General features: G+C 45.4%; 1 protein-coding gene across 2 annotated transcripts in view; it reads right to left on the reverse strand.

Moving 5' to 3' along the window:
• LOC143299635 (centrosomal protein of 41 kDa-like) overlaps window positions 1-18,716 on the reverse strand; it is a 40,583-nt gene that overhangs the window by 20,567 nt on the left and 1,300 nt on the right. Inside the window, exon 3 of one of the 2 annotated variants that reach the window (XM_076612932.1) lies at window positions 18,533-18,580. In XM_076612932.1, coding sequence (XP_076469047.1) covers window positions 18,533-18,580 — 48 coding nt within the window. Of the gene's footprint in view, window positions 1-14,287; window positions 14,420-18,532; window positions 18,581-18,716 lie in introns of those variants that run through there. The other variant, XM_076612935.1, reaches the window with a different exon arrangement.

Genomic DNA, 18,716 nt, shown 5'->3' on the forward strand with positions numbered 1-18,716 from the left:
ACACACATGCATGCATGTTTGGGAACACTTTAAACAGGCCCGAAAACCAAACACACAAAAATTATTAGGTGGGGGCCCAGGAAAATTTTTTAATATTCTTTCCCAATGACTGAAATTTGTTTTTTGGCAAACAAAAAAGACAATATAAAAAAAACACAAAAAAAAGAAAGTGAATATCTTGCTGGTTTTTAAGTATTCCTTTTTAAAGTTTGTGACTTTGGTACTGCTGTTGGGTATTTAAATATTTTAATTTTTCACAGTCATACTGAAATTCCATGATGAACTGTTAGAAAACTCATTAACTTCTAAAAACCTTTATGAGAATCAAAATTGCACAAGAAAAAAATAACACTTCAGCACCCAAAAAATTGGAAAATATGCCGGGTAAAATTTGGGGGAAAATTTGAAATCAAGACATGTCAATCTGAAACAGAATACCCCAACATAAAGGGTTCTACAGCACTAAAAAGGAAAAAAACAGCTGCATTTAAATAATAAATTTTCTTGCAAATCCCTCCAAAAAGTGCACTAAATTTTTTTTGGGCCCGGATAATTTCCTGAATTTTAAGTTAAAGCCCTCAAATTTTGAAAAATCTTAAATTTTGACCAGCGGAAAAAAAAAATGGTTTAAATTGGGGTACCCATGCTGCAAAGATAATTTTTCGAAACCCTGTCAAAAGGGGCCCGGGGGGAAATTTTGGTTGTATTAAGTAAAAAAGGGTAGCTTTAAAAAAAAAATTAAAAAACCATTTTAAAAAACCTTTCATTAAATTTTGGCAAAAAAGGGAATAAACCCCCCTTTTTCCCCTCAAAAATTAAGGGTGCATGTTGTGGTGAAACTTTTTCCCCAAAAATTTTGTTTTTTGAAAAAATATTGAAGTTACACCACAAAAAGTTCCCATTTGGTTTGGCTGATCAGTTTTTGCAAAATAACTGAAAAAATTTTTTTTTAAAAAAAATGCAATTAACATTGTACAGAATGGGTGGGGTTGAGGGGGGGCATTCCCCCCAAAAAAGGGTTTTCCAAAAAGGGGGAGAAAAATATTATTTAAAAAGTTGCAAAAGGAAAAAATGACGATAAAAAGAATCTGTTTTTTTTTCCCAGCTCTCAACTTTTTCTTCCACCATAAAACCCAGTCAGGCATTTCATTGAAGAAAAACCCACAATAAAAAAGATAAAAAAGGTGGTTTGATGCATCTTTTTTTCTTCCCCCAAAATGGCTTTTTGATTCACAAGAGAAAAAAAGGCACACAAAAAAATATTTTTTTTTGGCAATCACGGGTTTTCCCCGGGCATCAGAAATTTCCCATTTGCTCGACCTGACGGGCCCATACTGTTTTTTGGTTTCAATAAAAGGTTTCCCATGCCCTCCCAAATGAAAGCCCTTTCGGGAAACTTTTTAGTTTACACAATCAGCCAAAAAAAGAAGAAAATTTAAATAAAAAATTTAAAAACATAAAACCAAAAACCCGACTCCCCTTTTAATATATTTTTAAGGATTTTTAATTTCTGTTTTTTTGAGGGGGGAGGAAAAACTGTGATAAAGAATTTTTAAAAATGGCTTTACTGACAGGTAAGTATGATTCAAAAAGAAAACAAAAAATTCCTGCACTGAACTTTTTTGGCTGCTTTTCCTTTCACACAAAAACTCAAATTTGGCAGCAAAAACTTATGCTTTGGCAACTGAGGCTAAAGGGGGGTTTTTTTTTGGGGGTTTTTCTGTCCCCCCCATTGCTGACAAGGTTTTTTGAATCACTGAACTGTTCAACTTAGTGTGTTTTTGCTTCGATTATTTACTAAAATATTTCCACTTGGGGAAAAACTACATTTCATGTTGAGATGAATGTATTATAAGCCCTTAGGTTTTTAATGATTATAAAAAATTGAAATTTTTTATGTTTAAATAAAACATCATAATTAGTTCTTATTTTTTGAAAAATTTTTTTTGTTACTCCCTTTATTTGTGTGGTATGTAAAGAAGCAGTTTAGAAAATTTTAAATAAAAATTATCAAAGTGAATATTTATTCACAATGTGCAGGGTTTTTTGGGGCATTTTTCTTTTCATGAAAGGGGGGAATTTTGTATTATACCCCAATTTTGGTGTTTAAATATACTTCCCTTGTCAAACTGATGCAAATTTGGCCTTTGGTTTGCCCCTTTTTGGCCCAAAATTTTTCGCGCGGCTAAAAAGGGGAAAAAACCCCCCCTCCTTAGTCGGGCCCCCGCCCCTAGCCAATCAAACCCCTTTTTAACAGCTATAACACTAAATCATTCCGTGGCCTGAAAAAAAAATTGCCCCATGAAACCACGGGGGAGCGCGGGGCCCGGGGCAGGAAATTGGTTTGAAAAAAGGTAGTATATGTAAACACCAAACATGGGGTTAATACAAATCCTCCTTTTGGTGTCATATACTGTACCTTTCAAACTGAATTTCAAAATTTAAAAAAATGGAGGAGGGCAACGCCTACTGGTTGTATGGGGGGCCCTTTTAAAGGGGAAAAGGCAATGTTGGGCCGGGGACAAAGGAAAACCCCCTTGGGAACCGGGCCCCTGGGCCTAGGAAAACCCCCGGGGGTAGAAGTTGAAAAAAAAAAGGGGTTTTTTCAGCCCCCAGAAGGCTTCCTCCCAAAACAAGGGTGCAGAGGGAAACCGGGGGGTGGGAAAAACCGGGGTAGCTATGGCCCGCACTTGTGTGTTCTGGGGTTAAGACAACTGTAACCTTGTGGGGCCTAAGGTTTGGGTTACGAAGGGCTTTGGGGAAAACCCTGGGAAAAGGTTTCCGGCGCGATGGTTTTTTTTAAAGCCAATTTTGGGGGGGGGGTGGAAGGGAAAGGGGCCCTGAAAGAAAGCCTTAAAGGGGAGATCTATCCCAATAATATTTTGAGACAGAAAAGGGCAAATGCCCCATCTTTTAAACCCTCTGGGGGGAATATCAACCCAAAAGGGCGACCCTAGGAGGGGGAAGGGACCCCGGGGGCTTGGTTTTTAGCCAAAAAACTTGGAAAGGGAAAGGGAAAGTGGGTGGAACCCCTCTTTTGTGGGAAAGCTGTCTTTGGAAAACCCCAAAACCCTGAATTCACTTCTACGGGCGGCCCGGGCCATCAAAAGAAGGAAATGGGCCTTGGGGGGGAGCAGGTCAAAAGGGGTTTGTCCCCCAAAGGGTCAAAGGGCCCGTTTTCGGTGAAAATCCACAACCCGGAAATAAATCCCAGAGGGGGGCACTCTTCTGGGATTCCCGGGGTTTTCCCCAAAAGAGGCGCCCCTAGCCCCTTTTCTTTAGCAGGAAATCAGCTTCAAAAGCGGGGGAAAACCCAGTGCTTGGGTGTGGGAAAAAATGGCAGCCCGGACCCCCTCACAGAAATACAAAAAGGGTTTAGAACCCAGGACGAGAGCCAGAAAATTGGCCAGCTTTCATGCTCGTGGGTTTTGGGGGGAAGTTTGAGTGCACCAACGCAGCCCTTTTTTCCTATACAAAGCTCCCTTCCCCCCCCCTGGGTTTGGCGACTATGGAGAGGAGGTTTGGGGGGAGGACCCCCCTCGGTCCCCGCGGCCGACACGAGGCTGAAAAAGAGGGGTTGGGAGCTTCAAATGGCGTTTCTGGGCGTTCCCCCCCGCACCCGCAGCCACGCGTGCAGGTGGGCATTTTGGAAGGTTGGATTAGAATTCCCGAACAGGCCTTTCCCCAGCGGGTAGGTTTGGATTCCAGTTTTCCGGGGGGGAAAAATGTGGGTTTGGGGGTGAAGGACCGGGGGAAACCCGGGGGTGGGCTGGCCCTTTTGGGGCAATGAGGGGCATTTCGGGGTTAACCCTGGCCCTTTGGGATACACCTTGGACAGAATTGGGGAAAAGGGGGGAAAAGCTAGGCGATCAGACTGCCCAGTCTAGAGAGAGGGGCATCAAATGCCCATGCTTCTGGGTCGGGCCCACCGGAGGGGACGTAATTTGGGGGGTCTCTTGCTGAAAACCCTTTTCGGGAAACAGGTCCACCTTCCGGGCCGGGAAACCCCTGTTCCCCCAAACCCCCTTTAGGGTGCCTTGGCCCGGTTCCCCTCTGTGGGTATGACACCTTGGAACCCGGTGAAGATCTGCCAAAAAAGTTGTCTTTCCCCGCCCTTTTTTCTCCTGAAATGCAATGGGCCCCTTTCGTGGCACCAAAAAAGGAGGGGTTTTTGGGCCCCCCAGGAAAAGAGGGGCAGCCCAGTGGGGACTCCCCCCCCTTTGTTCACGTAAAAAAGCGGGTTTTGTAAATTTTCCCTGAACAAGCGGTGGTCTTGCCCTTGGGGTCCACCCTGAAGGGGCTTGGAGGACCCCCGCGAACTGCCTCCAGTTCCAGAAAAATTGTGTGGGTAGGCCTCCCCGGGGGAAACCCAAATCCCCCCGCAAAGGAGTGAGTCCCTGTGGGCCCCCCGCCCCGGGAGGGGGGTCGTAATATGCCCCCCCCTGAAGGTTGGTTGGGGGAAAAGGGGCCCCCCCGTGTCAAAAAAAAGGGGGGGGTGGTTAAACCCCCTTGATGTCACCTCGGGAACCACTCGGCCCCAGAATTCAGGGGGGGGATCCCTTGGCGGGGTGCTTTTGGGGGCCAACCCAAACCTGAGTGCCCTTGAAAAAGGGCCTTGAGAAACCCCGCCAAGGGGGAAGGCGCCAAAGGACTCCCTTTATTTCCCAGGAGAGCAAATTTTTCCAAACTGTTGCTTGGGAGGGAAAGGCGCAAGTGGTTGAGGAGGCCCGTCAACCCCTCCCCCCCCCCATTTGGGGTCGGAGAGACTACATAGGACCGGTGTCGAACTAAACCCTAAGAAGTCGGGAAGGGGCGGCTCGGGGAAAAGTGCCAATTTTTTGGGTTGTGATTTAAGCCCCGTTGGGACAAAGGTAAGAAGTTTTGGCTGTATGACTCTGGACAGGGCGTGCTGGGCCAAATGAGGCCCGGCCCCGGGAACAAAAAGCCCGGTGGACTCCCGACCCGGCGTTTTACACCAAATTCCCCCCACCCCCTTGGGAAACAAAAGGGGGGAAGGGCGACCCAAAAGGGAGGGGGCCCGGGGAACTGAAAAACCCCGTCCCCTCCCAAAAACCCCAGGAACCGGGGGATGGGGTGGATGAGGAATGGAAATAAGCATCTTGCAATATCAATTTCTCGCCCCTTTTTCCCCCGGTTTATGGTTTCCCGAATCTGTTTCCTGTGTGTCCATCTTGGGAATTTTTAATTTTGGGGGGGGGAAAACTGTTGAGGGGGGACCAAATTTCCCGGATGGTCTCCACCTCCTGAACCTTTGGAAAACCCCGAAAAACCCGGCCCCCAAAAAAATGGGCCCCGGGCCCAGAGGTTTAGTTTCGCCCCAAAGAGGGGTAAGTGCGATATCTCTTTCTCTAAGATGCTCTCCTGCTCCATCGAGCTGGGCACATAGGAGAGGAGTGGATCTTAGAGGGGGGCGGTCACCCACACCAGGGAGCATGTACCCCCCGACCTCTAGCACCGATACAATCCAGTCGCTGAGTCCCAGGAGCACGCCACTGATGAGCATGCCGGGGACAAGTTTCTACTTGGAGGGGCCTGAACGACTGGCGGTGCTGAATCGGGGCCCAGTCATAGGGGGTGCTGCTTCTGGCCTTGGGCATGGCCGACGGCTTGGACGGACATAAGGTGGTTTGTTCCTCTGCCGCTGATTCTGAGCACGCCGCTGTGCCTTAGGAGGCGAGGTAAATGGAGGAGCCCTGGTGGGCCGGTCCTCTTCAATGGCCTAGAACCCTGGCGCCCCTGGGAGGAGTGGGCTAAATATGAGGCCACCTCCCTGTTTGTCTCTGCCCTTGGCTGACAAAATGTGGCGCATACTGGCCGAAGAGGGAGTGCTGCTGCGCTGGGATGGACCGCAGGGCAGCCCTCTCCTCTACTGGAATGTTGGAGAGGCGGAGAACGGCATCATGCCGCGCTAGCACCGTATTGAAGTGAAGGCTGTTAGCTGCGTCTGCAGCTGCCGTGAGACCAGACGCAACCCGACTGCCAAAAGTGTTCAAGGCCAGACACGGTAGTGAAATTTTGACCAAATCATGATTTTTTATGATTTTCGTTTTTTCGCATAATTTGCTTCTTCAACATCTAATCTTTATAGTCATTTTCATATTTTGTACTAAATCGGTCGCAAAAGGTGTTATATTTGCAAATGAAAGTTGCTTCCTGATGTTGATTTTGTCTGAATTTTTCAAACATCGTCCAAAAGTGTTGATTTTACACCTTAGCAACGTATACTTTCATTTCCCGAAGCCCATCATATCGCATATCAACAGAACAGCGTCATCTTGTGAATGCACAGACCCGGTTCTTTTAGTTGTTGAAACGGACTATAAAACACTGCGAGCGATTTTACACACACACTGTATCGCGCGAACTTTCCCGAGTTTTCCCAAATAAGGGCATAGAGTACTATGACTGTGCAGTTTCATTGATGAGACTGACACCAGTGGAAATTTCAGCCAATCAGATTTCATTCCGCTGGGCTCAGCCAGCCTTCGGGCACGCTCGGCTCCCTCCGTCGAGAAGCCAAAATGGCCGTCCAATAACAACAACATGCTGACATGAAAGTGTTTTTTCTCGTCAATTGTTGATTATTTTGCCAGCTAAGACATCTGGATTCATCATGCCTCGGCATAAGCAAGGAAAGAGACGATTGCACTTGATAGCTGCTGCAAAAGCAAAATGGGCCATATGTGATGCGGCAGCGACTGAAAGCGTGGCTTCGAAGAAACCTTCGACATCAGACTCTGATAAAAGTGCGTCGAGAAGAAAGAACGAAATCATGAACCCTGTCGCATATAATGGTGAGGTGGGAAGACCAGAACTGGACTTTTGCTACACGTTTTCCAGCTGAACAGACTGATGAGTGACCTGAGTTGCCCAGAGTGCGGAGAAACGGGACTGTCAGTCAGTGTGCGAGAGAGGGAGAAAGCTGGTTTTGCGGCAAAGCTAGCCATGTGCTGCGATGGCTGTGGTTATGAAAAGTGCGAATTCTCATCCCCACGAACTGGATTCAATGACAAAAAGAATACAGGTTTTGAAGTAAACAACAGGATGACCATGCTGAGCCATGAACTGGGAGGCAGCTGCACTGCTCTTCAAACCTTCAGCACTGTCATGGGAATACCAGGCATGCATTTGAAAACTTTCCAGGCCCATGACAAGAAAAAAACAGGTATGTTTGTGAGATTTTTTGATGGTTAAAAAAATCTTTATCTTTAACTGTGCAGTACAAATACACACAAGTGTGCACACATCCCTGCACTGATAACCACTAGTGAAACATTACACTGTCAACCACTGAATCAGTCACTCAGGCAAAGTTTTGCTTGTTCAGTCTTGACTATGATCCATATGTGTGTGTGTGTGTGTGTGTGTGTGTTTGTTTGTGTGTGTGTGTGTGTGGTGTGTGTGTGTGTGTGTGTGTGTTCATGAATGGGTGAATGCATGTATATCAGTTATGTGTGTAAATTATGCACAGTGTGTGTGTGTGTGTGTGTGTGTTTCATTGCAATATTATATATTTATGTATGTGTATATGTGTATGTGTGTGTGATATTTAGACTCATCACCTGAGGAAGGAAAGTAAACTATGTAAATGATATAGTTGTGAGCACAGCACAAATATCTCACAAACATTATGCATTTTTCAGCTGCTGAAATTGAATCAGGGTCAACACTCTTAGAACGCACAGCAGCTACAATCCAGCAGGCGTATGCAGAGACCAATGAAGACCTGCAGGGGGCACTGGATAAAGGTGAAAATCCAGTCATCAATATCAGTGTTTCATATGATGGAACATGGCAAAAGAGAGGATTCACATCACTGTATGGTACACCACCCTACGACATCTCAACAACCGAGAGGAGGAGGCCAGGGATCCAGATGCCTACCAAGCAGGAGGACACTAGCTTGTAAGTATCCCCTTCCACTGTGCTCTCCAAAACTGCTCTCATATCAGGAGTATGGGAAAGCCAGACCACTGGAATGTGTCTGCCAATCTGTGTAAACCATTTCACGTTCTTTGTGAATTTGTCATCATGTGAGCTGTGAACTGGATTATTATTGGCCACAAAACACTTCAATTTCAACTTCTTCTCTTACCTGGTGGTTGCTGTGCTGTGGATTGACATGCTGGGTGAGTAAGTTGTACTCTTTTACCACTTGTGCTGTTCTGTTCTTCTTTCTCCGTTTTCTGTTTTTCGCACTCTCCGCACATTTCAAATGGCTAAAACTTTCACAAAAATAAACAGAGCCTTAAAATTTGGCATGGTGCTTCTTTAAAGTATGGTGCTTAAAAGTACGCATTGCTTTTTTGAAACAAAATGTATAGTTATGTTTTATTTGAATTTTATTTAGAACAATCGGTGCAATATAACTGCGTTGACCAAAAAAAAATTCTCAAAAATATAAATTTGTCATTACATCAAAAAGCTATCCGTACTTTTATAGATATTAACATTCCTAAACTAGATCAGAAAACAGATTTTGGCTAAGTGCAATTGAAAAAAAGCCTTAGGCTTTTAAAAATTTTTGTTTGGCAGCCATCTTGGACTGTTTCCATGGCAACCGGAGGTCCAAACACCAAAAAAAGAATAGTTTTGAACTTCCCAGTAAATATACTTTCAAAGTGTAATACATTTTAAATTAAGGCAACAAACACCTCTGATATGAACTTTACTGTAGTGTCTGGCCTTAACTCACTCGCTGCCATTGTCCGCATATGCGGACATCGTCGGAGAAAGCGTTGGATGCCAATGTCCGCATATGCGGACTTGGATTTTAAAAAGTCGTGCTGTCGGAGTGACGCGTCGGATGCGAAAATCAAAAGCAGATGTGATATCTTACGTCACCTCTGGTCAGCTTTTCATTCACACACGCTGCGTGTGTGTCGCGATAAGCTCAACCGCAGTTGATAACAAAGCGTGCCCCCTGTCAGCTTTGTAAGTTGTTTGACAAGATGGCGTCACGGCGAAGTGTTCGACACGGTCGGAGAGGTGAAATGTTACTCAGTGTCGAAGATGCTTTGGAAATGATCCAAACTGGAGGCTCTGATGTCGAAGGAGATAATGTTGATTCTTCGGACAGTGAATTTGAACCAGATCCCAATGAACTAGAAATAGATTCGGCCGCTGAAGAGAGTGTTTACAATGGAGAGGAAAGTGAGGAACATGTGCCAACAGATACAGACGACGAAACCACTGAGGAAACGGACGATTTTGCAAGTGTTTTCACCAGTGATTGGACTGACAATTTTTTCCTTTTTCCCTCTTGCACATCCCTTCACTGGCATACCAGGTTTGTCAGCTGACTGGCCAGTCAACACCCAGCCGGTTGAGTTTTTTTCTTTGTTCTTTGATTTTCATTATGTAGAGACAATATTTTTTTTGTATGTGTGAATTTCAACTTTCTTCACCACCTGTTCATACTTCATTGCATGCACTAGGTCTTCAGTTCCTCAAATAGTGTTAGAATGTGATGTGGAACATGTTGGTGTACCTTTCTGATGGGTGCAAAAATGCTAAAAAATAAACAAAATATGGATACCGCGATCAACATCAAGATGGTGAGTAAATACTTTGATTTTTTGCACACATATGGAACAACATGCCTTGCATACATATACTAAATATCAATTGTCTGGGTGTTTGTTTTGTTTACAATTTTTTCCCCATCCTATACAAACCCTGGGTTTTCAGGGATTGGCAAGGGCAAAAACTCTTGGCATGGAGTGAGTTAACCTCGGGTCTGAGAAGAGGCCAGGCAGGTCAGAGGAAGGAGACTCCGTGTCCTGCTGAACTGGACGTTGTTCCCACAGCTCATTGGCTCTGTGGAGGAACGCGTCAAAGAAGGTATAAGCCGTGGAAACCTCGAGGAGGCAGCGGCGGGCCAGTTTGTCCCACTCTGCAAAAGTCTTAAAGGGAAGAGTAGCTGACGTGGGGAAGGTGGTGCGCTGAGAGACCAACATCCTGTCCTGAGCGGAGGGCTCTGCTTCCCTGTAGGCAGGGTGGTCCTGTGTGTACCAGGACCACACTCCTCCCTTGGAGGGATCTTTAAGGAACTTGCCTGGGGCCAAAGCGCCCGGGGCAGAGAGGGACTCTCTGCCTGGAGGGGGGATGGAATCAGCCCCCCTGACGCTGCGGGCTGGCTTGTTAAGCCACTCCTGAGCCATTTCTGGCACTCTGAGTCGCCTTGTGGTTCTGGAGTTAGAGTCACCTGACCTAAGGAGGGTTAAGGGTGACAAAGTTGCCTGAGGGACTGATTCTGCATGCGTGACCCTATTGGGGAGGGTCAGTTCGAGCTCGGCAAAGTCCGAGTTTGGTTCAGGCTGGTCCCTAGGGAGGCGTGGGCTCCATCTGTCGCCCTGGGGTGGGGACGAAGAGTGCTCATCCGCTTGTTCGTCCTCATCCGAAGACCGGGGCTGTCCTTCTTGTTCACAGTCCATCCCCTGCTGGGTGCCATCCCAAGTGGATGTACCCACGGGGCGTCCTGTGGGCTGTGGTCAGCCCAGCTGGATGAGCTGGGGCAATCCCGAGCAGGGACCCTGGTCTCCGCTGTTATGTCCTTGACACCCAAAGAGGGTGGGGAGTGTGTGGACCATAGGTCCAACCATGCTTGGGATGGTGGGTGCCACACCCTCTCAGAGAGAGCGACCCTGGACGCCAGTGGGACCCACGCGTGCTGTGAGGGGACAAACACCCACTCATCTCCTTTTAGGACCGAGGGCTGGGTAGGTGGGAACGGCAGGCTCCCACGGGCTGAGCGGGGCCCCTCAGCTGCCGTCGGTCCTGAAAAGGAAGCCGTAGTGACCGTGGAGGTCACCTGCGTGCTGACAGAGGACCGATTTGGGGCTGTAGTGTTACTACTGGTCGAGGAGCTCGACCTGCCCGACGAGGAGTCAATCCCTCTTGGCGGGGCTGTGTGTCACTCTGTGATCTGTGCTGGGTTGGGTCCTGTGGGGAGCGGACCAGGGGTTAGTCCCTGGCCCTCCCGGTAACCCAGCATGCACCATAGGTGCACCCCAGTACGGGTAGAATGGGGGATACCACCCGTGGGCACCAGCCGTCCCGTGACCCCAGCCCCAAGGGTCACTGGCACCATGACCTCGCTGAAGGGAAAAACCTGGCCAAGTCGGAGGGAGGTCCAGTCCGACTTGGGTGTCAGACAGGCCGAAAGGCCGGCGGTCTGACTGCCCGGAACCGCCTGACACGCGCGGGACTCCCCCAGCAGGGGAGACCGGCCGGATAGCGGGAAGACCTGCAGAGCAGGTTGCCACGCGCCCCGAATCCCCTCCCGTGGGGAGACTGGGGTGGCTTGGGCCGGGGGGGGGCAAAGTGGAGGTCCCCCCCGGAACCAAATGTTTTTCTCCCCCAGAAGGAGGTGGGGGAGGGGGGTCGACCGAGAAGGGAGGAGGGGAAACAGCACTGGGGCCCCTGAGGGCCGTCTCCGTGTGGGGACCCGGGTAACGGCGGGTGGCGGCCTCCCCTTGGGAGTCCGCACCCCGCCGCGAGTTCCCCCCACCAAGAGAGTACGTGCTACTCCCCCAAACCACCCGCCTCGCACTGGGACACCTCGGGAGGTGATGCTCGTATCCCTATCCCCACAGTCCCCTTCATGACCGTTTTATCGGGACGAGCGTCCCCTCCGCGATTTGCGTCTGCAGACGCATCGCCGCGGTCCGTCTCGGGAGAGATCATGAGCTCCGGGCCTGGGAGAGTCTCTTGCCGAGTATCTCTGCCAGCATCATGATCCCTGCCTTCGTAGGATGGCGTACGAGGCATGGTACCGCGCGTAAGCACCCAGCGAACAATTCAATCCCCAACAGAGAAAGGAAAGACAGGATCGACTCAGAGGTAGAAAAAATAAAAGGAATCGAGGGGGCCGAGTCGAAACGAGTACACAGCATGCAAGAACAATATACAGGCCAGCCGCAATTAACAAAATAAGGCCAAATGAACACGCTTAATAGCCAAAAAAAGCGTTAGACGAGACAGAGCGAAAACCTGACAAGATGGCGTGGAGAGCCTTGGCCTAAGGAATGATTCAGCGCTTATAGCTGTTAGAGGCGTTTGATTGGCTAGGAGCGGGCCAGACTAAGAGGGGCGTCTTTTCACTGTTAGCCGCGCGAAATTTAGCCAAACAGAGCAAACCATAGGCCTAGTTTGCATCAGTTTGACATGGTACAGTATATGACACCAAATATCTCTTTGTTTCCTGTTTCATGCAGTCGAGATGCATAGCATATCATTGGTTACATGAACACACACACACACGTTATACTCTTAATTGCTGGATCCCAGATAGTGTTATATAGTTTAACTTAACCTGATGCGCAGCTTAGGCTATGGGTATTATTGTACTGATTTTCTTTTTACTAATTTTAGTTTGTTAAAAATTGGTGTTTATTTTTTTTAAGAAACAGGATGTTGACTGCACTGTTCAAATTAATCATGTATCTCTTCACATTACACTTTTTTCATACTCAGACATACATACACATACTCACAAGCATACATGTACAAATGCAAACTTGCTCTCTCTCTCTCTCTCTCTCACACACACACCTACTCCACTGACAGGAAAGAAATGGGGGAGGGGATGACTGGAGGGAGGAGGTGGTGGGTCAGCAGTCAGGGATTCTAAGCCGGAGCAAGTGGTCAGTGATTTGGCTCAGTGCCAAGTTTGCCACAACCATTGTCAACCCCCTCCCCTCTACTTACCATTGGTGGATGATACTCTGAGACAAGTGAGGGGAATGATTATACAACTTTCAGCAAATTATGAAAGTGAAGTTTGCAGAGGAGGGGGGGGGGGGTTAGTATGAATTGGTGTTCTTGTTCTTTTTGGAATGTGAGAGCATAGTAACTATCTGTCTGTATATATTAATATAAAGTTTCACAGCTATCGAAGCAGAAAGCAACTAGAATATCAGACTATCAGACTTTTGTGTGATGTTGAATGAAATGCTCATTTTATGGAAAAAGAAACCACATTACAATTTTTTTACTCATTTAACACTCACCGAGTCTGTAGCAGACGACGCTAATGCTGTCCCGAGCACTTCCGGTTTTAGACCCAGGTAATATTTTGCTTACTAAAGCAAAAATCAATCAAATATTAGTAATTGGAATTCATGGGCTCTGTTTTAACATGTCCATTTTTCATTCTGTATCAATAGTTTTTGTGTGTTTTACTCCGAAAAAGATAAATCGTGTTCCGATTGAAACACGGTGTCACGTTACGAAAACACTGATGAAATAGATCCAAGCTGCTCAGTTACTGACATCGATCAAAATCCTGATTCAAAGAATTTCAGCTCAATATTGTGCATGAAAGTGCTAAAGACATTTGTTTTCAAAAATATTATAAAACTTACCGATGAAACTTAAGATTTTCTGGAGAAACAATGCCATTTTTGTGTTAGATGAAGTGCCGCTCTCCTGTGTCGAATGTTGATTGGGCCGACGCAACTGACGAAGAGGGGTACCTGCTTTTGAATCGCTTGAGCAAATTGACCATGGTTCAAAAATCTTAGTTTCGGATACCATTGAAATCAGTAGAAAATGCTCTTTACCGGTCATACAGTATCGCGTAGGGTCAGATTTCATTTTCGAACTGCGCGAGGCGTTGAAAGATAGCCGAAAAATTCCCGTAACTTTGCGCTCAGATCTAACTACCCTACTTCGCCCAAGGCTTGGAAAAAAAACACACGAAAGTTCTCCTTGAACTTTCGCCTTTCACGGCTCCCAGTTTTTCGAACAGTAACCAATGAATGGAAAACAACGGATGCGATTTTTTCCACTATGTGGTTGAAACTAACTGTGTCGCGCTCAGAAAGACGCCGGCCGCCATTGAACAAGGATCGCTATTTCGCGTTACAGTACACTTCTTTTTCTTCCATCCGCGAACTCATTACGCATTGTATAAAGCAAACACAATAAAAAAAAATATATGGATGATAAATAATTATTTCAGTTGGATAGTTTTTCACAAAATGAAATCAAATTAGAGAAAATGCACTTCAAAATTAGTCAATTTTTTAGGCGTTCATAGGTTTCCCGCCATTGGCCATGGTGGCTGCCGCTACCTACAAATATACACTGACACGTTTACACACACAGACACTCACACACACACACACACCAGTGCTGCCTACCCCCCTTTTCAAGTTCCAGGGACACACATCTTAAAAACCAGGGACAAAGCCTGATTTCCAGGGACACCTCTTATGACGTCAGATTTTACCACCTCAAAGAAAATGAAATGAAAAATTACCTTTATTTACACTATGTACAACATCTCCAAAGGTGAGTTTAGCTGTTCGGTGTACTTCGCAATGAAAGTTTGATGCCGTTTTGCTATCTTCTTCGATGTAGATTCGCACTCCTTGATGCTTCGCTTCGACGCCATTATTTCAATCTCTCTCGAAAGTTCCACATCGGCCTATACGCATGCGCGCGCTGGTCACACTTTTGGCGGTGTGGCCATAGTCAGTCGATGCGTATTCGCCTAAAGACTTTTTCCCCGGGACACGAAACCGAAAAGTGGATTCCCGGGACGGACTGTCCGTTTTCATTGTTTTCCGGGACAAATACCCGTATCCCGGGACGGTAGGCAGCCCTGACACACACACACACACACACACACACACACACACACACACACACACACATCACAGCGACACACACAGATGGAGTGGAGTGATGGCCTGGAGGTGATGTGTCTGCCTAGGAAGCAAGAGAATCTGAGTACACTGGTTCGAATCACAGCTCAGTGTATCATTTCAACTGGAAGACTAGCAACAAAGTGTCAAATCAATATTTATGCAAAAAGAGTTCACAATTCAAGGGACACAACCTCGTCACACCCACACCCACAACCAGAGCAGTCAGAGTTATGCCCCTTTAAATGTAACACCATCCACAACACCACACAAAAATATTATATATATATAATATTGCTAAACCTGCGATAAGCAACTGTCAGTCTTAGCACAGTCTTGACATGTGACATCAAATTATGTCATTCAACATCTGTGTTTGACTGATCCTTAAATGTTACAATATCATTGTCCATTTACTAAACGGGAAAATCATGTTCATTTCAAAGAGTTAGAAAATGGAGCTCCAGTGCACACAGTTCAAAACTTCCAGAGCACTGTGCACTCAGCACCTGCATGTACCCCCTGACAAAAGCATTTCCTTCACCACCCCTTACCAGCATCCGTCACCATCAAAACGGTCATTAATGTTAACACAAGTCCTTTACCGCACTTTACCAGCATTCGTCACCATCAAAACGGTCATTAATGTTAACACTAGTCCTTTACCACACTCTTTACCAGCATCCGTCACCATCAAAACGGTCATTAATTTTAACACTAATCCTTTACCACTCTTTATCAGCATCCATCACCATCAAAACGGTCATTAATTTTAACACTAATCCTTTACCACTCTTTACCAGCATCTATCACCATCAAAACCATCATTAATGTTAACACTAATCCTTTACCACTCTTTATCAGCATTCATCACCATCAAAACAGTTGTAAATGTTAACACTAATCCTTTACCACCCTTTACCAGCATTCATCACCATCAAAACAGTCATTAATGTTAACACTAGTCCTTTACCACACTTTACCAGTATTCGTCACCATCAAAACGGTCATTAATCTTAATGTTAACACTAGTCCTTTACCACACTTTACCAGCATTCGTCACCATCAAAACAGTTGTAAATGTTAACACTAATCCTTTACCACCCTTTACCAGCATTCATCACCATCAAAACAGTCATTAATGTTAACACTAAGCCATACAATTCACCTCTCTTTACCACACTTTACCAGCATTCTTCACTATCAAAATTATCATTCACCACACTTCACCAGCATTCTTTGTCATCAAAATTATTATTACTGTCAAAACAAATCTTTACCACACTTTACCAGCATTCTTTGCCATCAAAATTATCATTTCTGTTAAAACAAACCTTCACCACACTTTACCAGCATTCTTTACCATGAAAATGGTAATTACTGTCAACACTATACCTTTAGCACCCTTTACCAGCATTCTTCACCATCAAAATGGTAATTACTGTCAACACTATACCTCTACGGTCTACCACCCTTTACCAACATTCTTCACCATCAAAACGGTAATCACTCTCAACACTATACCTTTAGCACCCTTTACCAGCATTCTTCACCATCGAAACGGTAATCACTGTCAACACTATACCTTTACCACCCTTTACCAGCATTCTTCACCAAAAAAACAGTAATCACTGTCAACACTATACCTTTACCACCCTTTACCAGCATTCTTCACCATCAAAATGGTGATTTCTGTCAACACTAAACCTTACAATTCAGCTCCCTTCAGCACTGTACTACTGTGGTCTTTGCTGTGTTGAGACCAGCGTACAGCACATTGAACTACACAACACTGCAACACAACACACAGATTTCTGTTTGTTCATTTTTACACTGGTGGAAGAGTTGGTTGCTACCCATTAATAATAAAAATAATAATACAAACTGACACTCCCAGACAATTCCCAGACAAAAACGTACGTAAATATACATGCATTCAAGTATGATACACCACACACAAACAAGTATGCGCACACACACACACACACACACACACACACAAACACACAGCCTGCATAAGCAGTTTAGTCAATATCTGATGAAGACATGAGAAAGCAGAGTGGAAGAGGTGTGTTTTGCAATACTAATTTTCTTTCTTTTTTTTATAAACTGGGGAATCCATGCAATGGACTGAGAGTGAGAAGGGCAGTTTGTTCCACAGCACAGGGCCAAAATAGAAGAAAGAGCACTGACTTTGGAGTTTTTCTGTTTCTTCAAACACGAGTTTAAATTAGTTGTTATCAATAGGGTTTTTTTTCTGTGTTTTGACAACATTCATCTTCTTCCTTTTAATTTTATATATGTAATACCTCGTTCTTCCCAATCACTGCACTGTCCTGTGGTTAAACCATCACAGGTAAAAACTGCTCCTCCAAACCCTGCCTCCTTCACACACATTAAATCTTCTGTGTGTGTGTGTGTGTGTGTGTGTGTGTGTGTGTGTGTGTGTGTGTGTGTGTGTGTGTGTGTGTGTTTCTTTTTATTACAACAGATTTCTCTGTGTGAAATTCAGGCTGCTCTCCTCTGGGAGAGCGCGTTGCTGCACTACACCGCCACCCCCTTTTTTTTTTCTTTTTTTTTTCCTGCGTGCAGTTTCATTTGCTTTTCCTATTAAAGTGGGTTTTTCTACAGAATTTTGCCAGGAACAACCCTTTTGTTGCCATGGGTTCCTTAACGTGCGCTTAGTGCATGTTGTACATGTGACCTTGGTTTACTGTCTCATCCGAATGACTAGCATCCAGACCACCAATCAAGTTCTAGAGGAGGGGGAGAAAATATCGGCGGCTGAGCAGTGATCGAACCAGCAAGCTCAGATTCCCTCGCTTCCGAGGCGGACACATTACCTCCAGGCCATCACTCCACTTGTGTGTGTGTGTGTGTGTGTGTGTGTGTGTGTGCATGTGTATGTATCACTGCATGTGTGTGTGTGTGTGTGTGCATGTGTGTGTGTGTGCATCATTAAGGAAAATAATTGCTGAAGTCAACATTTTCCAATAATCAATACAAGCACACTACGTTAAACTCCACATTCCAATAGTCAATACAACTTTACCAAGCACGCTATGCTCAAAGTTCTACATGGCTGCTTTCCTACAGTACTGCCACAATGTCTTTTTCTCTGCGCTCTGTTAGTTGTGCAGAACATGTGGTGCTGACGTTGCTATGGCCTGACTGCAAGGAGCATCAATATTCCAGCTGTAGCATCACCAGGGTAAAAAACAACAACAACACATACAACAAGTACTAAACTCTTTGCCACTGCCATCACAAGTAGGCCAGAAACAGAAATATTCACCAGCAAACAAATACAAACATGCACACACACACACACACACACACACACACACACACACACACAGAGAGAGAGAGAGAGAGAGAGAGAGAGAGAGAGAGAGAGAGAGAGAGAGAGAAGCAATGAAAAACAAAAAACAAATAACAAAGCAAAAAAGAAAGGAAAGGACAAAGGAAGAAAACATGGAAGTAAAGTGCTAGTGTTCAGATATGATATAAGGAAGAGAGAACAGAAAGAAAAGGAAAAGACCAGAAATATTTTTTTCTTTAAAGTGACAGAACAGCAGCTGTTTCTAGCACAGATTTTCCAGAAGGTGGGGATACTATATTTTCTGTAAGTGCCCCCAGCATCTTCTCGGGGCGACTGAAGATGTGAGTGATGCACTCGTTCTGACCCGTGAGAAACATTACACAAATATTTCGAATTTTAAAAAATAACACCCTCCGACTTTGGGTCTTTTCATTCTGACTTAATATCCTCTTTCCTTTCATGTTGGTTTGCTCTTTCTTCAAGAATTGGATCGCCTTAAGATGCACACACAGACACACACACATACGTGACTTACCTCTTTTCATTTCTTCCACCTTTTCCAGATATTTTGACATGCTGGCACCTGCAGACAAAAAAAGATACTTTTACTGAAATCATTGTTGCTGATGTTATACTATTACTATTCTTTTCTCTTTTTGGGGGTGGGTGGGGGACTGGGGGATGGGGGTGAATAGTGGGGTTCAGTTCTGTATCTATGT

This window comes from Babylonia areolata, chromosome 25, assembly GCF_041734735.1.
Source record: "Babylonia areolata isolate BAREFJ2019XMU chromosome 25, ASM4173473v1, whole genome shotgun sequence".
Classification (NCBI taxonomy): Eukaryota; Metazoa; Mollusca; class Gastropoda; order Neogastropoda; family Buccinidae; genus Babylonia; species Babylonia areolata.